This window comes from Propithecus coquereli, unplaced genomic scaffold (genome assembly GCF_000956105.1).
Source record: "Propithecus coquereli isolate 6110/MARCELLA unplaced genomic scaffold, Pcoq_1.0 Scaffold279, whole genome shotgun sequence".
Lineage (NCBI taxonomy): Eukaryota > Metazoa > Chordata > Mammalia > Primates > Indriidae > Propithecus > Propithecus coquereli.
Genome location: NW_012148385.1, coordinates 1261271 through 1284002, shown reverse-complemented (window position 1 = coordinate 1284002; position 22732 = coordinate 1261271). Strand labels below are relative to the sequence as shown.

The window sequence follows — 22732 nt, the reverse complement described above, 5'->3', positions numbered from 1 at the left end:
TACATAACTGAAAAAAAGCTTGTTTCTACAGACTACAAAACAGAATAATATCATCAGGATAAATCACTTTAAAATGACAACTGTTCTGGAATGACAACAGTAAAATATCAAAGCTCAAAAGTTAGGCTTTAAAATAGGATATGACAAACAGGCATAAAAAGTTTCTTCTTCCTTTAGAATCATACTGGTTTTCAAAAATCAGATCCTGTAATATTTTTGTGAAATTTTATAGATTGCCTAGGTCAACCTTAACATACGCCATGTTTCCCATTATTTTAATGGGTCTCTCAAATATATTTTAATCTTGTCAGTCAAATGTAACCACTAAGAAGGCAAAATCACAGTATCTGAATGTTATGTGTATAAAAAATGGTTCACATGTGTTATAATGTTTTAAGAAACAACAGAAATCTCTGGATAATTGGATAAGAAATTCTCCTACTTCAGCATTAGAATTAATCAGCAAAGTTCTTTATTTCAAAAGTTCTCATGCTAGTTATAGAAAATAATCCAAAATTTAAGGGGTGGTCTCCTTTCGAGATTTTAGAAATTTTATTTGTAATTCACTTGTAATAAAGAAGCTTAGGGACACACCCAGATTCTTTCAAGGCCAGGGGCCTGACCATTAGCTAATCACAATGGAGATCCTCAAGTCTATCAGGGCCAGGGCCAGCTTGCTAAGAGTCACTCAACAGAATAAGCACCTTTCCTTCTACTGGACTGGCAAGAAAGTGGACTGGGCCAAGGGGTGACTCTTTGTCAAAGGTGAATTACAAACACTAGGTACTGGAGACACACATTAGGAAGTAGATAAGAGATTTAGAGAGACTAAATTACCCCAGGAAGGAAAAGGACTGGACTTAAGATATAAAAGTAGTGAGGAAACATCTGCCTTCAGGGCCTGGAAACTGCTCTTTGGAATTTACTAGTAACCCCTTGCTACTGAGGACTTCCTTCTGAAAACTTCAACAGCTTCAAAGAAAACATGCCCTAGGCATGAAACAAACCACCAAAGGGGGAAAGTGCTCCACAGTGGAGCATCCTACTTAGGCTTGGAAAGAGGTCAAAAGCAAAGAGGCTAATTCCACTTCTTCATCCACCTTCACTACTATAGGGCCTTACCTCATAAATAAATCAAGTGTGAATGGCTTCTCCTGACTTGACTTTATCCCTTAGTAACGAAAATGGAAGACTATGTGGAATCAGGGTGAGGTCAACCACCAGGGCAGAGCTCCCAGAGGAGTTCATGGATACCCAGGAGGTAAGAGGCCTTGTACTCACTGTGAGGGTCCTGAGGATGGATGATTAAGAGAATCTGTCCTCTAGAACTGTCGTCTCCAACCCTGGGGCCATGGACCTGGCAGCAGAGCTCTGCCAGCCCACCCCCAACCCCTGGTCCGAGAAAAAATTGTCATCCATGAAACCGGTCCCCGGTGCCAAAAAAGGTTGGGGACTGCTGCAGAAGCTTAAAGTCTAACAGCAAAGACTCTTAAGTCTTCCCAAAAACAGGGAGGTGGGAGAAAGTAAAACACTTCTGCAACTCCTAAAGCCATTCAGAAAAGGAAAAAAAATGCTTTTACTGAGAGAAGCATGTTAAGGAAAAGCTACAAAATCTGAACTCCAAGGCATAGTAAGGACAGAGGCAGGGAGGAAGCAGAGAACAAGGAGGAAGTTACGTTATTTCCCCCATCCAGAAATTAACAAAACACACCTGATTTGGGGAAAAGAACAAATACACAATTAGGGCTCTTAATTCAAATTCAATAAGCCCTTACAGTATTTTTAGTATCCCTTTTTTTTTTTTTGAGACAGAGTCTCACTCTGTTGCCCGGGTTACAGTGAGTGCCGTGGCGTCAGCCTAGCTCACAGCAACCTCAAACTCGTGGGCTCAAGCGATCCTCCTGCCTCACCCTCCCGAGTAGCTCAGACTACAGGCATGTGCCACCATGCCCGGCTAATTTTTTCTATATATATTTTTAGCTGTCCAATTAATTTCTTTCTATTTTTGGTAGAGACGGGGTCTCGCTCTTGCTCAGGCTGGTATCGAACTCCTGAGCTCAACCGATCCGCCCGCCTCGGCCTCCCAGAGTGCTAGGATTACAGGCGTGAGGCACCGTGCCCGGCCTAGTATCCCTTTTAACAAAAGAATTCTAACAATCATCTTTTATTCCCCAACTATCATTAAAATAATTGAACAGTTAGAGTTACAAGAATAGCCTTTCTGATTCAAGGTGAATACAATTTAAACAAATTCCCAACACAAACATTTGAAAACTTTTTGGCAAAATCACTTATTTCAATTAATTTCATGGCCAATTTTTATGACCTTAGATCAGGCAACTAATTCATGGAAACACCCCAAGTTATTCCAAAAACCTTCCTAATCACCCCTAAAACTTAACTCTGAATTTAACATTTACCTCATTAAAGTAAAAAGAATGACTTCAAATTTTCAAAATTCTGACTGATTTTCACGGATGTTCCCTACTGATTTAAAGCCTAAAAACTTACCACCTTGTATGCCACTTTGTGTGTCTTTTTCTTTGTCTAACTTTGAAACGCACATTCTGATCTAAGGTACTTTACCTCCACATCCCAAATATTAATAGTTCAGTAAAGCGAGCTTTTCATGTTTGCAACATTCAACTGTAAGCCACTGTGCCTCATCTAATTCTGATAGCCCCAGATGTCTGCTAGGTACACAGGATGCAGTGACGCGGACGTTCCAGCTTCGTGACAGTGAAAGGGCAGGACACAGGATGGCCATGCAGAGCAGAAAGCACTGTGCTGGGGACCCTGCGTGCCACCATGTACTGCAGAAGTACAGAGAGATCTGGCTGAGGTTACCACAGAAGGCACCGGGTGGAGACGCCATTTGAACTGGAACCCCAAGTACATACTGCTTTGGTTTAAAAAAAAAAAATGGAGTGGACAGCAGTGAAAGATTATCAACATCTGAAGCTTTGCTTTGTGCTTCAAGCCTCACGGGGCTGTGAAGAGGCTGTTTATAAAGCACCCTGTAGAGTGTTGGAAATGCAGCAGGCATTCAATAAGGGACTAAACGGCCAGCTGTGGCTAAATCTGCGGGTTTGCCTGATAGAATCAAGGTCACCGGTCCACTCGTGTTTGGGAGAACCAGATCTACAGCCATATCATAGAGTGGCTGCAAAATTCAGTACGATGTATTTGCTTGCTTAGGCACCAGAGAGAAGTGCTAGCAGCTTTTTGCCCGGGGGCCGAGACAAAGACCAGATGTATTTCTTTTGTACCACAGATGTGGACGTGCACATACATTGTTCTTAAGAAGTCTCAGAAAGCTCGTTGGGAAATATTAATACTCGAATGTTGATTGGCTTCCTGGAACCAGGTTATGGCTTCAGTTTCTGGATGGTGTCCTAGGAAACTGAATTAGTGGGTCTTCTTCTTTCAAGAAATGTCAAAGGGTAGTTTAGCAGTTCAGTTCAGTAAACGTTTTGCAGCATGTCTGAGGACTTTCCGGGCAGTCTTGACTGAAGTGATCCTTACGTGGTCCAGGGGCTCCCATCTCCCCCCGGCCTAGTTTATGATGTACCTATCAAATAACGTTTGCAGATCTGGGACATAGACAAAATGTAGAAATTTTCCTCTGGATTTATAAATAGAAAACAAACAAATTCCATTATGACTTAGCCAAATCCATGTCTTAAATCAGTGACTCAAGGGGGAAATCAGAGGCTTATAATTCAGACCACGGAGAAAGAAGCCGCCTCAGGGAATGAGCAGGCTCTGAGCTTATAGTGACTGACAACTTTCTCTAGAAGGACCACGTGGTCAACACAGGAAGGACTTCTTATGTGGGTGAGTCTTCCAGAGGGTTTTCATTCCCATTCCCTCTCTCTCCCCGGTTCTGGTCTGACCCTAGGGAAGGTGCTTCACAGATAAGGGAAAGGAAGCTCAAGATGCCAGGACTGTTCTGCACGTTATTTGATTACTATTTTTATGGGTTTTTTTTTTAAATACTAAAATGTCTGTATATCAAAAATGGCTTCCACATGGTCACATAAAAATGGGTAAACCAAAAATACCATAAACTACTCTGCCTACAGGCTCACTTCCCTGCAGCCCTCCTCCTCCCTCCCGGAGTTATCCTAAACCACAAAGAGGTCACTCCCTCCTTCACAAGTTTCCAAGTTTCCTTTTTCCTTGACTCTCCATCAATCTCTGCCAGAGAACTTTAGGCAGGGGATGATTAGACAGCAATGCTTTAAACCTGCAATCCCCAACCCGCAGGCCACAGACCTGCGCCGGTCCGTGGCCTGCCACAGAGTAGGAGGTAAGAGATAGCAGCCTGCAAAGCTCCATCTGTATTTACAGCCGCTCCCCGTCGCTCACATCACCGCACAAGCGCCTCCTCCTGTCAGATCAGCGGTGGCATTAGATTCTCATAGGAGCGCCAACCCAACTGTAAACTGTGCATGTGAGGGATTTAGGTTGCACACTCCTTATGAGAATCTAATGCCTGATGATCTGAGGCAGTGATGTTAGCCCTAGGGAGCAGAAGCAAATACAGATTATCATTAGCAGAGAGGTTTGATTGCACAATAAATGTAATGAGCTTGAATCATCCTGAAACCATCTCCTTCCTCCCCCACCCCACCAACTGTGGAAAAACTGTCTTCCATGAAACCGGTCCCTGGTGCCAAAAAGGCTGGGGACTCCTGCTTTAAGCTATCCACTGCTAGAGCGAGAGTTCATGTTGATACACAGAAAGTGCACTGATACTTACAAAGGGTTTCACACAGCTCTTCCATGCTTCCATCACACAGAAAGCACAGCTCCAAAACGAACCCAAATACAGAACACTCAAATATCTGCTTGAAAGTTTTTTAAGTCATGTTGATATGTTTGAAAAGCAGCCACGAGAAAATGACTGTGTCCAAATACCACATACACAGATTACAGTATATTTGAGAGAAAGAAACACTTGGATCTGCAAGCAGCAGTTAGTATTTATTACCATGTCTGCAGGGGGGAAAAGTCACCTGATAAAAGACTTTGGCCTTAATAATCACCAAACTTTGAGAAACTATTTAACTACTTAAACCAACACTAAGAATTTAAGAATAAAGTAAGTCCTGGAAGCTAGTGACAATCTTCCCAGAACAGCTGGATAGGGGCAAGAGACTTAGATGAGAACAGAGATTAGTCCCCGAGGCACTCAGGGATAGGCATCGGGTCCTTGGGAGGTACGCATCGTACCTATACAATGTTTTCATTACGAAATATAAGCTCGATACAAGCTTATACCTTCAATACGACAGTTTCCTTTCCCTATATCCAGACTGATTTCTGGTTACCCAGAGAGGTCAAAACCAGGCAGGATAGGCGCATATAAAACCCAGTCTTAAAGAACTTGATTTCTAGTGGGGGAGGAAGGAATGGGTAAATTCACACCTAACAGGTATAATGCACACTATCTATCTGGGTGATGGGCACACTTATAACTTCGACTCAAACGATACAAAAGCAATTTATGTAACCAAAACATTCGTACCCCTGTAATATTCTGAAATTAAAAAAAAAAAAAGAACTTGATTTCTCACTGATGTGATACAGATTACAAAGCAAGCAAGGCTCTCTTCTGGAGCTGGCCCAGCTGTCTCTCCTGGCTCATCTCCCTGGAACTCCCTGCCTCTCACCTCATTCTAGGAGTCCCTAGCCCGTACACCCATTTATCCATCTATTACAGCCTCAGCATGTGGTGTTTTAAGTTCGGGAGACTTTTTGTTTACAGTTTCTTTCCCTTGAGAGTGGGAATTATGACTCACCATCTAACTGCCTAGCACTGACACATGGTATATGCTCAGAATAAATCAGTAAAATGAATCCTAACATTGTCTTTTCTCCTATTCATGGGGGAAAAGCAATAAAATTAATGTATGGCACTTTCAACGTCTACGTTTGCTTACCAACTATTTATAAATAACTAAATAAAGGGGAAACCAAAAGAATTGTTATTTAAGTATACATATGTAAGTGTATATTCATACACTTGCAAAGAAAGAGCCCTATAGATTTAAAATACTACAAGAATATTAAAGAAGGGACTCTATTTCATACATTCTAGCTAAAATTCTTCATTTAGGTTATTTGTTAGGATTCAGTAATTCTCCCTAATGCTAATTGATATAAATTCTATTTGAAGACACAGGCAAATAGTCACCTAAAATCTACTTTTAAAAGGTAGCCAAAGTGTGGTTACGTGTGCACTTGTAATGTTCTAGGATCTTGCCAGTTCTTGAACCAGGGAGCAAAGGCAATTTAGAGTCATCTTCAGAGCTGCCTAATGAAAACATTCTGTTCCTACCATTTCTATAGTCCCCAGTTGATACACCCTGTGTCTGCTCCAAAAACAGGTGTGGTCACTTCTCTAGGTCACCCTTGAGCAAATTATCACTTTCATCCTAATTTCCTTCTTGAGTTCTGTAGCCAGTATTTATCGAGTGCCTACAATCTACCAGGAACTGTGTCCAGCATCGGAGGCCAAGGTTCTCCCTCCACCACAGCCTCCTAAGAGCTACCAAGAGCTACCATCAAAGTCCTTTTCTGCTCCTCCCCAGCAAAACACCTCCTTCCAGAGGAGGAATTAGAGTTTCAATGTTCCGAATTTACGCTCAGAGTAGGTTTTCTGTGTCAAGAAGATCACTGGGACTTGCATATGTGATGCACTCAGAATTTCTGGTGGATAAATAGACCAACAAGTCTTCAAAGACTCCACATATTAAATCTTTCTAAATTAAACCACGAAGAGACTGTCTAGAAAAGCTGTACTGACAACCCTCTGCTCCTCACCCATACGCCTTTCTTGCCACTGAGATCTGACATGCTGTTGAATCCAATCAATTCAGTGACATGTCCTAGGACGATGCCAGAGGACTTTTTCTGGAGCTTTCTATAGACCAATGGCAGGCTTAGTGGCAGGGAAGAAAATCTACGGAGATTTGGAACAAAGCACATATCTATGGAGATTTTAGAACTAAACACTTACTGGAGGAAGACGTTCTGAAATTTTTAGAAATGGTCAAATAGGGAGTTCCAATTCCCAAAGCCATTCTATGCCAGTGGGTCTAACCTTAGTGCTTAAGGTTAAAACACACACACACACACACACACACACACACACACACACACATGCACGTGACTACTCTCTTCAAATATGTGCACTTCAAATACCTACCAATTAAGATTTAAAAATACCAATCTCTGCAATAACTCCCCAGGCCCGAAGATTGGGAACCATCACCAAACTCTACAGAGTTGCCTGATCACCAGAGTTAACTAGTTCCAGTCTAGAGAACTTTCTATTTGCCATATATCTTATGACCCACATCTCTATGGAGATGAGGGCCATCTATTCAAACAAGTCTCAGTTTGCTTCCTAAATTTTCAAAAAAGGATAATGGCCCAACGTACTACTCAGTGAATTTTAAAAATTAAGAATCTGTCTTTTATTGGCAACAGAGTATGTGTTCTCTAGGCCCTTACCAGAGAATACAACCTCCAATTATCTGCAGACCACCTTTAACTCAAAGCCTAGTTAAAAAAAAAACAGAAAACAAATAAACGAACGTACAAAACTATCACAGCAAAAGGAAGCACCTGGAGCGAAAACTGCAACTATCTGTTCCTTGTATTCTTCACTCTAGTCGAACCAAAAAGCTAGGTGCTTGTACCAGTGGTTCTCAACTTGGATGTACCTTGGAGACATCCAGGCAGCTGATGATGCCTTGTTCCTCCTCCCCGACTCCCTACAGATAACGAGGGAATTCTGCAGTGGTTCTGCAGCCAAGAATAACAACCTCTGACTTATATCTCTTACAGACTTGCTTTTCCTAAATTGCACTTTGGTGTTATGTCCTCTGCTTCCACTTAGTGACATAAGAAGTAGCTATACAAAATTCCCAGTTTTCCACAAGGAAGTCTTGGAAGGTGCTGCTCAGGATGACATCCTGCACATCATAAGTCCCCTAAGAGAAATCCCTTTTAAACCTAACTGGCAAGGAACACTTCGCTCTTTTGAGCACATCTTGCACTTTGATCTTATGTGCAAAAAATAATGTTGTAACTGATCATATTTCCCTTTTTGCTTTGACTACCAGGAAATGAATAGTTCAAGCTCAGTAAGTACAGAAGACGTTAGGTATTAATTTTCACTTGGGTCTTATTTATTTTCTATGTTTCCTTTATTCTGACTTTTAGAAAGCTATTAATATTTATTTTATTATATTGACTGTAAAATAGTAAGCTGTCTCCAGTCAATTGTGAATGTGAGAGAATAATTAGTTCACATTCATATTCTTCACATATATATGAACTATAAAAAACTAAACAACACAATTGTTATTATTAAAATCCATGAATACAGGTAGAGCTCTTCTTTGTTTTGGCAGGGAGGGGGAGATGATGGATGGACGGATGGATCTGCCTCACAATGTATGAGCCCCCTTATAAGCATAGCTAAGAAAATTTTTTCCCAGAAAATTTTCATTTATTCAGTTACAACTATTAACATTCAAAACTATTAACAAATCTAGGAAAATCTTCAGTGTGCAAACAGACACGTGTAGCATTACCAGAATAAAAAGACTACAGTTTAAAAATTATAGCACCACTGAGTCAAGAGAAACTTTGAAAGCCTATTCCCTGACACATGTCATGAAAGTAGGAAGTCTTAATGCATGACCGTGGGGATGGATTCTCTATCTACTCAAATTGTTAGCATATTCCTAATTCTGTGCTTTATCCCCTAATCCATTACCCAAACCACCTGAAACTCTCCCCACCTTTCCTGCAAAAATCCAATATTCTTCTCCTTTCTTGACAAAATAATTCTTCTGTAATCTTTTCTAAGATTTCCATATTCCTTCACCTTCCATCTTTGACTACATCCATATTTAGTAAAGGCAATCAAAGTTGCCCTTACATGCACTCCTGAGTATAGGGGAAATTGACTTATTTATTCACCACCCATTTGGAAAAAGTTGAATCCCAAAAAATTAACATTGCACTGGCTTAAGTTTCAAAGCCATTTAGAACCATTTTACCAAAATTCCCAAGAGATGAATACACAAATGAATACAGAACAGATCAACATTTAATTTTCTAATCATCCCAACAGACATACTGGTTCCAAGAAAATCAATAATACGGGAATTGGACTAAACATAGATCTATTGCAATAAGCCATCAAAGCATTAAAACATCTTCAAATAATCACATAATAGCAACTATTTCCATAAACAATAACAACTAGATGGTACACTACTAAAAGCCTTTGTTCACAATAAACAAAAAAAGTTACTAGTGTCTGTGCTGAACAGCAGTGTGAAACAAAAGGAGTAACAACAAACACATGAAAAATGGGTACACAGGTTCGCTTTTGTAGAAATGCATTCAGATGAGATTAAAATGGAAATGTTGAAATGCACCATGATTACAGTTATTATAAGCAAAAAAATACTTGAAAATACTTTAAGAGTAGTTTCTTTCTAAATTACACTACTGAATTCATGTTTAAAATCACGCAGAAGTTTGCTTTACATGTACCCAGGAGTTGAATTATCCAACAGTAGTGACCCTACCGAAATAACTGTAGCAGACAAGAGACCATGTCACATATTTACTAAATCCCATTCCATTTTCTGCTTCCTGGGCACAAAGGCAGACTGTATCTCCCAGCTTCCCTGGCAATGAGGCTGAGCCCACGTGACTGTGGACTGGCCAGCGAAGGCTGACCATGATTTCTCTTCACCTTCCACAGCAATTAGAAGCCATGTGGCCCAGATGCTGCCACAACAATGCAGAAGCAGCATGGATATCTGAGTCACCTCAGAGGAGAGCCTCTGGGGACAGCCATCTGATCCTCAACAGACTGGGCCATCAGTGAGAGACAGAGCTAGGTTGAGCTCTGCCTTCAACTATGAAGAAAGCCCGTTACACAAGTAGTACCTACCTCATTCTGATTAACACATCTCTTATACCCCCCTACAAGATCTTAAACACACTTAAGCTATAACCTCAAGTTTCATCTACGACAGGCGGGAGTTTTGTTAGCAACCAGCACAGAATAGCTGATAGCTAAAAATGAGTATTTCCCAAGTACTACCATGTACCTAGCACCAGGCCCCCAAGGTGAGGTGTGGGTGCCCCATGCCATGCCCAAGATGAGCCACTGGAGTATGGATATAAAATATTAGAACTTCTATTTAAATTTCTTTATTCATCACTTAAAAAAATTCCTGTCCTTATATGTTTTATAATGTACACAATACATTAGGATAGTGGTACTTGAAGTTAACTATAGATAAGCAAACAAATCCAGGTGAATTCTTAAGATCACTGATCTTGAGGCAACACAGTAAGTATGTATAATGCATAGTTCCTGCTCAAAAGACGCTTATTCTTGTAGAAGTCTAATACTTAACTAGGCAACAATTGAGGAGATATATAAGATAGCATACTATAAAGGGCTATATAACCGCGACATAATGCATGGTATGGACCACAGGGAAGAAGCTTCAAAATGGAGGTGGTACCCCAGATACATCTTGAAAGATGAGGAGGATTTGAATACGTAGAGAAGAGTGGAGTGAGTGCAACAGAATACTACACCGGGGTGCCCGGAGAGGAGAAGAAATGAAACAAACAGTGGGACAAAGGAAACAGTAGGCAAAAGGGGCAAAGTGAAGAAAAACTTAACTAATCACTAGGTAGAAATTTATCAAACTCAACTTCTCTATTTCACAGCCAGAATTTTTACTTAGGACAGATTTTAATTTTAAAAGTCCTATTAAAGATCAATGCCACATATATGCAAACATCAAATAAAAGTTAAAGTCCCTAAATACAGAAAATGACAAAGATTTTCAAGTTTTAAAATTCACTTATGCTACCTAAACTCTGCCTGCAAGACAAAGTATTGCACTCGCAATCATACCTATATTGGTATAATGAAAGTTAAGTAATGCTACGGAAAAGAAGCAAATGTTCAAAGCATTACAGACTACTTTCTATTTGTTTTAGGAATACTGCCCAAAAAACACCCATACGCATGTTCCTACGCTTCCTCCTTCCTTATACGCATGTTCCAGGTAATGAGTAACCAGATAGCAGTGACTCACCCATATCATGTAATCTTAAATAGCTACATGTGTTCCTTTTATAATTTATGCCTTTAAAATCCTTATACGTCAGTAACGTTTTCCTTTAATACATTTCCCCGACCTCAGATGAGATTTTGCCATTTTGATTGTCCCTGTTTATAGCTATAATGCCATTTACATGGACAAAATACGCACGAGACTCTCCTATTAGTAATAGCCAAGGCCGGGATAAGTATAGACAGGAGAAGCAGCAACAATACGTGGCCAAATGTGAGGTAGGGTGTGAGAAAAATTAAAGCCATGGCTTAAAAACTAGCAACTCCTAAAGAAATATTCAAGAGTCCTTAACAACCCCATACTTCATGAAAATATAGAAGATACAAGTAGGAATGGACCCCTCCATTCTTGATCAGGTAGCCCGAAGATGATGCCTGCGTGTATTTCCCAAAGGTAGAGGGCCATGGTGCAAACCTTCCCTCCCTCCAGGTGCTACCTGAGTTTTGGCTGCTGATGTAGACTGAAGGAAAAAAAATTTGTAGAAAATGTGTACATTCTAACATATTCCTCCATTGCTAAATTTGTGTGAAATTAAGCTACACTATTTATAAGGCTTCTGATGTTCCTGCTATAATTGAGAATACTCTTCTCAGACCTCAAGCTGACCACCTGTGCATCCAGACATTAAACACTAACATCCACAGGGCAGGGTTTCACATGCAAAGGAGTGAGCATCCTCCATAGGAGTCAATAAAGGTTTAAATCAAAATACATTGTATCTAATGTTCCCCCTCCTAAATAACATTATGATTCATCATCAATAGTAACTAGAGATTTTGTCATAAAACATAAATGAATTCACATTTGTTTACACTTGTCATTTCAACATTCAGCCATTCGCCACTCTTTCATTAAAACATTGCACTTAAACACATACATCTAGGCATATTTAACAAGTCTGAAAATTTTTTCCAGTTGGTGACTGAAATGCAAGATGGCAAGTTTTCCAGACACATAAGTTTGTAATTTTAAGTAATTCCCTTATCCCAAACTCTCCTCCTATTACTTTGGAGTAACCTTCATAATCTTTCAATCCTCCCAATGACTCAAGCAGACTGGTATTTGAATGTTTTATTTAAATTAAAAAATAATTCTACATGCTTAACTCAAATACCTTTTCCCTTTCCTAACACCCTGGCTAATTAAGCCATAGCCAAAACCATCTTTTGCTTTATCTTCTATAATCTACAAAGGCCACCTACTTCAAGAATTTCTTCTACAAGACTGAACACAGGCGGCACCTTCAGAATCTCTGAACCCACCAATTTTTCTGTGCTTCCAACCTATTCCTTGTGTTTGCGAATATGCTGCTATATTAAACTGACCAGTTTATGTGGCCAGCTCCCCTCAACTAGACTGAAAGATCCCTGAAGGCAAAGAGCATGTCTTCTATACATAGTTTCTTCTACACATAGTTTCTAACAAACGGTAGGCCCCCAAATTCATTGGTTTATTCACTCACTCACTCCACAAGCATTTCTGGAGTGGCTGCTGCGTGCCCAGCACTGCTCTAATTACTGTGGATACAGGGACGTGTAAAACAAACAAAGCTCTTGCTCTCAAGGAGGTGACATTCTAATGCAGGGGACAAACGAGAAAGAAACAAACAAATGCACACACAATGAAATGTCAGGTAATGACAAATGGTCGGAAGAAGAGTAAAGTAGTCTAAGAGAATAATGAGTGAGTGGGGTGAGAACTGCTATTTCAGGTATAGTCACAGAGGGTTCGCCCTGAATACCAAGCCATTTCTGCAGTGATGTAAGCCCGCGGCTCTGCAGGGGAAGAGCAATGCTGAGAGTGTTTGGCAAGTTCGAGGAGCAGCAAAGAGGCCAGTGTGGCTGGGGTAAGGAGGTGAGAAGTCACATTTGCAGTCAGGGAGGTGGCCAGTGCCCGGTGCCCAGATCAAGGGGAGCCCTGCAGGCCACACGGGAGCTGCTGCAGGTGTTTGAGCAGCAAAGAAAAGCCATCTGACGGACACCTTATAAAAAGATCACTCTAGGAGCTGCCATAACATCTGTGGAGAAAAGACAGGGAGTGAGGGGAGGGAGGAAGAAACAACAGGAGAGGTGACACTGGGAGGCCAGTTAGGAAGCCACCACGAATAATTCACCTGAAACAGAGTGGCGGCCTGGACACGCATGGTGGCTGTGGAGGTGATGAGGTTGGTCAAACTGGGATACACAAGACCTGATGACGGACTGAGTATGGGTGCGAGACAAGGAAGAAAAGGTTTGCGTCATGAGTAACCAAAGGACGAAGCTGCCGCTGACAGGGTGAGAAAGAGGAGAGGGTGCGGGGGGTGGTCCTAAATCTGGTTGGAAGCATGTTAGCGTGAGATGCCTCTTAGCCACCCAAGGAGACGCTGCAGAGCTAACGCAGCCGAACCACCCGCAGCCCAGGGCAGAGGTCCAGCTGCAGATCTAAACCAGGCAGCAGCATCAGCATGTGAGGGGAGTTAAAGCTCACCTGGGCTCTTGTAAGTGATGCGAACACAGGAGAAAAGAAAAGGTCCTAGAGCTGAGCCCTCCCTCGGACATGCCAAGGGCACATGGAGGCTGGAGATGGTGCTGCCGGTGGGGTGGGGCAAACGGGGAAGTTGGAGGCCAGAAAGCCAAATTTAAACAAGGGCTTCAGGAAGGAGTTGGTCCCGTGGTCGAATGTTAACTCACAACTGAAGGAAGAGGAGGATTCGAAATCGACCTCTGGTTGTGATAACATGGAGCTCACGGCTAACCTCAAAAGGAACAGTTTTAGTGGAGTGGGGAAATGAAAGCCCAATTAGAGTGAATTTATTAAAGAAAAGGAGATAAAGGGAAACAACAAGCACACCCAGCTTTTTTCGAAGAGCTCTGTAATAAAGGGAAATAAGTGGTGCGAAAACTAGGAGATGCAGAATCAAGAGAAACACTGCAACACACGTTACTGAGAATGGAAGAGGGAGAAGTAAGACAACAGTGCAGGAGAGAGGGGAGATGAGGACAGCCAGACGTCCTTAAGGACTCGAGAGGGGCCGGGTGGGATCCCGGCACACGTGCCTGAGATGCGGGCTGGGCAGGCGCATCTCTATGACACTCAAAACGTTTACCGAACTGAACTGCTGAACTACCCTTTGACATTTCTTGAAAGAAGAAGACCCACTAATTCAGTTTCCTAGGACACCATCCAGAAACTGCAACCATAACCTGGTTCCAGGAAGCCAACCAACATTTGAGTATTAATATTTCCCAACGAGCTTTCTGAGACTTCTTAAGAACAATGTATGTGCATGTCCACATCTGTGGTACAAAAAGAAATACATCTGGTCTTTGTCTCGGCCCCCGGGCAAAAAGCTCCTAAAACCATTGGAATTTCCTGAGTGACAGGAGCCTTCTATCTTTCATAACATGTCCCTTTCGCCCTTACCTGAGGTTATGCTAACGAGGTGGCTCATGGTGGGGCCCCTAGATAGCTTCAGAAAGCGGGTGTTCACCAGATTTAAAGACCAAGCCTGGGATTAGAGGGTGTGAACTTCCAGCCCCATCTCCCCGCCTCCAGGGAGGGGAGGAGAGTGGAGCTGAAGATTGGGTGATAAAAACTTGAACAGCAAGAGTCTGGCTTGGGGGCTGGGGGGGAGCTTCCAGGCTGGTGAGCAGACAGCTGTGCTGGGAAGGTGGCACAGCCAGAGCGGGGACGCTCACACACTCTCACACACACATATAAACACACACACACACACACATATAAACACACACACAAAACCAGCCCTAGGCATCTCTTCCACTTGACTGCTCCTGTGTTGTATCCTTGATAACAAACCGGTAAATGTTAAACGTTTTCCTAAATTCTGAGTCGTTCTAGCAAATTGTTAAACCGGAGGAAGGGTCATGGAAACTCCCGAATTTGTGGTTGTCTGGGCAGAAGTGTGAGCGGCCAGAGCATGAGGCAGTCTTGTGGGACTGAGCCTTTGGCCCGTGGGGTCTGTGCTAACTCTGACCTGTGTAGTTAGTGTCAGAACTGAATCGTTGGGACACCCAGTTAGTGTCAGAGAATTGGTTGGTGTTGGAAAAAAGCCACACACTTGGTGTCAGAAATTATATTAGAAAACACAAGCCATCTGCTGTGAGGCTATGGGGGGGGTAAAACAAACAAGAGACAAGGGCCCGCGGGAAGTGACAACAGGAGGGAATGTTTCAACCTTGAAATTTAAGTAACCAGGTTTAAGGAATAAGAAAACAAGACTACAAAACCTGCACTTTCTTAAAAATGTCACTAACAATCCTAAATGTAGAGAATATGGGTGTGGGAGGTAGCACACAAAGCTGGTCTTTTTGCTTCCCAAACTCTAAAACTTTAGGAGAAAGTTCAAATCAAAGCAGCATAGAGCCCACGAGTTAAAAGTCACAGACAACCGAACATGAATAAATAATTACTTCAAAAATAAAACAGCTACACAGGGAATTAATACACTAAAGAGGAATTCGAATTTTACTTAAAACCTTTTAGAAGCAGATTTATAGAGCAGTAAATGCTGAGTGACTGAACATAAGTGGCCAGGTCCAATCTTGGGAATGTAAGCCTGTGCACACCCCTCCCTAGGTTTGGACAAACCACTCTGCTGCACCTGCGAGTCAGGGAGCATGGAGGCGCCAGGGAGGAAGTCCCCAGTTCCAAGGATCCAAAGGATCGCCTGGAGCCTGGCTCTTTTGGGCACGCACTGCTGCCTTACAAGCTGTCTCCAGGCAGGAATCTCCTGGCACGCTGGACTTGCTACTCCCATCCCCACCGGGAGTCGTGACTGGCCTCCTCCCCTCTTCCAGTCAGCCATGGCATTCTGTGGCTTTACCTCTGAAATGTCCTCTCATTCCCAAATGAGCCTCTGTCTTTGTCCCTTCCACCCTAGATTACCGACTGAAAAAGCCTACCAGGTCCCTACACCTAAACCTCTCCTTGAGTTCCCCTTCCCCTGTGCACCCAGCGCAGTCCAAATCCCAAGGCTGGTTTCTCTCTCCTTCTGCCTGGGCAAGAGTGTGCATCCTTGGCACAAGCTCTCTGCCACCCGAGTCTGGCCTTCCTCTTCTGCCTCATCTCCCCTCCCCAGCTTGCACCCCACGTTCCAGCCTTAGGGAACCACAGGCACTTGGATCACTGACGTGCCGTGCTGTTCTGTCTCTGTCTCCCCTTCAGGCCTTTGCAACTGCTGCTCCCCCTGCCTGGAACATTCTTCTCCCAGCCTGTCACAGGGCTCGGCCCTTACCCCTGGAGGATGACACATCGCCATCTCAACAAAGCATCCCCAGGCCATCCTATTTAAAATGGCAAACCACACCCCACGCCCCACTGCCCCTTCCCTGTTTTACATTTCTCCACAGCACTTGGCACCATCTAAGAGACCCTTTGTTTTATTGACGTCTCCTGTGTACTGTCTCTCTCAGTGCTAGAATGTACACCCAACAGAACTGAGGTTTTTGCCTCTTTTATCCCCAGTATCTGCACTAGTGCCTGGCACATAGTAGGCACTCAGATAACACATGTTAAATGACTGAGTCAACACTGTTCCCTCTGACTAGAAAATTCTTTCCTGTGTCTAGAATCCTACTCCTTATCCATGTGGCAAAACCCATCTCCTAGCTCCTCAGGCCGGGCTGCGCCCCGACTCCCAGGGGACCACACCATTTTCCGCCCACACTCAGACGTTTAGGGAGGGCAAGGGGCTGCTATGCTGCTACAACAGGAAGAACCAGGCTATCCAGGGCAAACCAGGACACATCCCTGCCTTGTTTGTGGCAGTTCTCTTTCTTCTGTGCTTATTTATTTACTGATATGTCTCCCGCACCAGGCTGGAATCCTTAAGGACAAATTCATCTTTGTATCCTCAGCACCTCACACATGTTATGGATGTTTAATCACGTTTCTCGGATGAAGGAACAATCGCGTCCACTTGGAAACCTGGGATCCCTGAGATGGGTTGGAACTGGAGTCTGGGGCTGGTGCATTCAAGCCTGTTCCCCTTGACCCAAGCTTCTGCCCCTGAGATGGCCCCAGCCCCACCATTGGTTCCTCAGTCTCCTACATGCGGCCCCACACTTGCTTTGCTGAACTCTGTTTCTATTGTCCCTGGCTTTGCTGACTTCCCCGGACTGGATCAGGACGAGCATTTGCCAGCCCCTGTTCAGACAAACTCCCACGGGGCGCCCTCTGCCCTACCCACCCTGTCTCACCACCGCACGAGTCCCAGCAACAGACCACGACGCCAATGCTGACTTCTGCCCTCCCGAAACACACCCTCTCTAGCAGAGTTCCCCAAGTGGTGTCCAGCTGTGGTTCTCCTCATCAGGGACGAAGTGTTAGACTAATCCTTTTCAGGGCCAAGGCCACCATGCCCCTCCTCTGGATGAAATGGATCTTTTCCAGAATGTTGTAGAATTTCTCAGGGCCTGTCAAAGACCAGTCACATTCTGGCAGGAAGCAGCCGATTTTTCTGAGAACCAAACTTTTCCTTTTAAGATTATTTCACTGAAATTGTCATGTATGCTGGTGTGAACACATGCTTGGCTTCACAAACAGCCTTTTCAAAATAAACTCTTTCAAGTCTGAGATAGGCATTTGGTGAGAAGGAATATAAATTTTAATTGGAGATCTAGAAATTTGGATTCTGAGACTGCTCAGACATAATCAGAAACACTCTCCAACTAATAAATGTATTCTTACATCACAACAGTTTTCATGACAAAAACATCAGGCTGGCATCAAACCAACCTTGCTACTTGAGTTTAAAAAGCTACAAAGTCTGGAAGAAAAATTAGCTGATGTTTCTTTCTGCCAAGAGTATATATCCTGAAAGAAACTGGTTTGAAAATAGCCCCAACAAAGCAATATACTGGGAATAAAATTTGAGAGTCAAAGGCAGTAAGTTCAATCATGGAGCATTTGTAGAAGCTGACTGATTAAGTGCTAGGCTCAGAGATGTTTCCTGCCGCAGACCCGACCTCAGGAAGCTTTCAAGTTCAACGGCTGACCTTCACCGCTACATGCCATTGTACCGCTAATATGAAACTAGGCTCTCTGAGTCAAGAAGTTTTCAATCCTGGGTTGTCCAGAATCAAACAAATATCCCCCCAAGACCGAAAGCAGACATGGTGCCTGTCTTCCATTTATTTGACCCATCATAGTCATGCATAAAAGGAAAAGGGTACTTTTAGTTATTTTCAAGACGGTGTCACCACACACGAGCTATTCATTTAAGGCATCTAAACTAGAGAGTAAGACAGAGCTCTGATCCCCACCTATACAAGTTACTCACGTAGATCAGAGACCAAAGCAGATGCAAAGCCTTGCAGACCATAACCTATCATCCACTGACCTGAACTACCTTAGAGAATATGGCTCAAAAGGTGTTTTATAAGAACATCATTTAATACTTATTATTTTCTTTCACCAAAGCTTCCCTTCTTCTGTTCTTCCCTTTTTTCCTCCTAATTGATGGTGTGAACAATCTTGCTTTCTGAATCCTTAAGTCAGAGTATTGTCCCCTTTCTGGAGCAAGGAACTTCATCAGTTTGTTCACTGCTGTATCCCAGTGCCTAAAAGAGCACCTGCCACATGGTAGGTAAGCTCTCAATAAATATTTGCTCAGTAAATGAATAACTTTTCTAAAGCAATAAGTACAAAGAATGCTAGCTGGGAAAACATAAAACTCTTTTCTAAAACTGGTTTTTTGGGAGGTACTGGATCAATTAAAGGCTAAACTATTCCAAAAGTAAAATGAGAGAAATAATACAATAGCCTCAGTCACATCTCATCAACACACACACACATCCCGCCTTGAGAAATCACTTTTACACAATTATACAAGCAACCTCCGTGAGAATTCAGAATCTAGTTGTCTTAAGAGTTCTCAAAATAAATAAAATTTTATTCACAGAATTTCAACTGTGTAGCAGAGAAAAATATTGATTATATATAATGGACAATGTCTGAGTCTTCTGCCTTGGAACCATAATCTAAGCTCTGTACACTCAACCACAGCACTTGTACCTTTTGAGATACAGCCAAAAATGTTCTTGATAACATTTGTCTGGTTCACCTTGAATGGCGTAAAAGGACTCAAAACATACAAGCACTCTGGCAATGTCATTCACAGGCAATGGCACATGGTCCTAAAAAATCACTTTGGCACAAAATTAGCGGTCAAAGGTTCCACAGAGACAGAGAGCTGACATCTGGACAATTGACATTAGCACCATCCCAAATCCTCCCATTAATTGCTTTCCAATTTTTAGGTGAGGTACCCAGAAATTAATCAAAGCCTTAAGCCATTTTTCTAAGTTTTTTAAAAAAGTTGTTGCTGGGTTTTTCATTTACTAACATGGAACGGCTACTTGCTTCAAAGAGTGATCGTAATGCCCAATGAAACATGGCCACCACGTTATATCCTAACTCAAGAAGGGCACATTTCAGCTCACTCCTGGGCTGTGACCAACAGAAGGGGTTGTTGCCGGAAGCCACATTATACTCTTCCTTCTGGTGGCAAGTTCCCTCCAATGGGCACATGGACAACACCAACAAATCGAAACTAAACTAATACTTAGGGTTGAAGAGCACCATAAAAATAGTAGTTAGCGTATGTTTTCATAAAAATGAAAAAATTCTCCTTACATTGCATGAAATTTTGAATAGATTCCTCAAATATCCTACTGAGTACATTTTGATTTCATTGAACTGTCAGATATAGCACATGTAAAATGTAATGGAAAACTATTTAAAACTTCTTTTATTCTACAGTTATTGAACTCTTAAGAGAAGAGCCCTGAGAGCAACACAGAGACATGCAGGATAAAGTTTCTGACCTATAGAAGCCTCTACCTCATTCAAGAGGATGAAACCGAAACACAATCAATCACAGTAAGAGGTGGCACGTAAGATCATGTGAGTGGTTCCAACAACTTGGAGGCAGGGCAAGTCACCTATGGGTTATCCTGGGGTTGACCAAGCCTTTCAGACAGACCATAGGAGATAGGCAGGATTTTAACAGCAGAGATAGGGTATGGGGTAGGAGACAGGGTATGGGGCAAGAAAAGCCATGAATGGCTATGACTCAAGAGGAGGTTCCATGAGGGACAGCAGTAGGGTTGGGGGCTGGGAAGAGAGCTAAAGCTGGACTTTAGAGGGCCCTAGACACTAGACCAAGGAACTGGGAGTAATAGGGGGCCCATGAAGGTTTCTGGGAAGGGGAGCAACATCATCTGAATTTAGGAAGATCCATCTTCCTAAAATCAACTGCTGCAAGGTCAAAATGTAATCACCCAACAAAAGGCCAGTGGATTTGGTAACTAAAATATCTGAAGGTGCACTCTCACAGTGTTATTCCAACTAAGTGGAAGGAGATTAAGTACAAGTTGGGTGAAGTATCCTTCATCTGAAATGCCGGGCACCAGAAGTGCTTCGGATTTCAAATTTTTTCGGGTTTTAGAATATTTGCAATATACAAAATGATCTCGGGGATGGGACCCAAGTCTAAACAAGAAATTCATTTATGTTTCCTATACACCTTATACACATAGCCTGAAGGTAATTTTATTTTTCCTTGGGGACAATGAGTACACTCTGTGTTGTGTGCCTGCACTTTAACTGTAACCTGTCACGTGAGATCAGGTGTGGAATTTTTCACTTGTGGCATTAGGTCGGCGCTTGAGTTTCTGATTTTGTAGCATTTCGGATTTCATATTTTCAAATTAGGAATGCTCAACCTGCACTTCAATTATTTCCCTCATCTCTCCCCTCTCATTCTTTTCCTATCTATAAGGTTTGACAATCTGAGGTGAGTAATTGGATCAATGGATCCAATTACTATGTTGTTTGAAATGGACTAAGGACTTTATGGGACACATAAAAAAAATGTCCTTATTTTCAAAGAATTCAAAAATCACACTGGAAAGACATTCCTTACACAATTAGAAACACAAATGGTATAGACTTTGTCACCCAGGGAAGTCACATTTCCCTGGGGATGCCACCCAATGATATCAAAGGTGTAGCTTAACACACAAAGGGGGAAACAAAGTTCAAAGAAGGAAGGGAGCTGAAGAAGAGGTGTCCAGTGGAGGAGCTGGATGTTTGGGAAACTAAGAGTCCCACATATGACAACAGAAAACTATTTTTGGAAGAATATAGGTAAGAAACCAATCTATTTTTATTTCACTTATTTATACATTTCTACTATCTCAAAATCATGTACTTGTGTGTATTTACATGGAATGTCAATATTTTTAATTGTCTGAAATTTAAAGAAAAATAAATTCCAGACACCTTCAAAACATATGAATTACAAGGAAAATATCTGGATGCTTTTGTAGACTAACAGTGAACAGCAGCTCAAATTAAATTCCACATGTAATTTGGGGTAAGTTTATTGGCAAAGGTTTCAAAGTATATAGTCTGAGCAGCTGCTTAAATTGTTTTCTATTCAAATTGGAGCTAAACTCTTGAAATGTTTACAGTTAGGTGCATCAAAAGCTAAAGTCATCTTACCCCTTATACCACAGACATCCTATTTGAGAATGGCAGGCTGAGTGTTAGTAGGGAACCAAGTCAGCATTGATCCTGTTTCAAGATATCATCAAAGAAGGACATTCACAACGAATAACGCAGGAAGATGCATTAAAAGCAGTGAAAACGTCCCATCATGGAGAAAACGGTGAGAAAGAGCATTTGAAAGTGTTGGAAATGTGTCCCACATATTTTATTATTACAATGATTATTATAATTATCATTGCTAATAGCAGCAACTATCCTTTCCTACAGGGCTATAGCAGATTCCATGCTAAGCACTTTACATATACCAGGTAATTGTATTATCTAGGTATCAACTACATGTTTTTCTCTCCCAAAAATCCTATGATTTTTTAATAATATTTTCCCATTGAACAGAGTAAATTACTTAATTTCTCTGAGTTGAAGTGTCTTCAAGTAATTTGTTCAAAATTGCACAGTTTGTAAATAGAAGAGCTAGGACTTAAACCCAAGTCCTGTTCAATATATTCTTACTGAACTCTTACTATTAATGTATTCCAGGTCAAATAATCCTTAAACACATGTAAATTGTAACTGTGACAAGAGCAATAGATCTTGCCTCAGCTGGAAGGTTCTTCCCTGAGGTCTAATGTGATCTGAGGTCTGAAGGAAGAGCCAGAGTTGCTTTGGGGAAGGAGGAGGGAAAAGCATTGCAGGCAGAAGGCACAGAACATGCAAAGATGCTGCGGTGGGCGGGAGTGTGGTGAGGGTGAAATCTGAAAGAACAGAGCAAGATGGGGAGGGGGTGTGACAGGAATCTGGCAAATTCAAATGCATTAGGTAAAAATGTACCTTGCACACCACATACAGTGTTTCATAGGCCACGGTAAAAAGCTTCTTTCTCTATCCTAAGCACACAGAGAATTTAATTTATTTTATTTTATTGCTGGTAGTGACTGTTTTCCCTGGGGGTGAGGAGGGTGAACTAGGGTAGCAGTGCCATGCTGCCTCCTACAAGAATCCTTCAGGGGTGGGGATAAAAA

The 22732-nt window shown here is 42.2% G+C and overlaps 1 protein-coding gene across 1 annotated transcript in view; it reads right to left on the bottom strand.

The window, feature by feature from the left end:
• Nucleotides 1-22732, bottom strand: part of MYO1B (myosin IB) — a 150977-nt gene that overhangs the window by 100577 nt on the left and 27668 nt on the right. The window contains exon 3 of the mRNA XM_012647923.1: nucleotides 7028-7041. Within this exon, the coding sequence (XP_012503377.1) occupies nucleotides 7028-7041 (14 nt within the window). The remainder of the gene's footprint in view (nucleotides 1-7027; nucleotides 7042-22732) is intronic.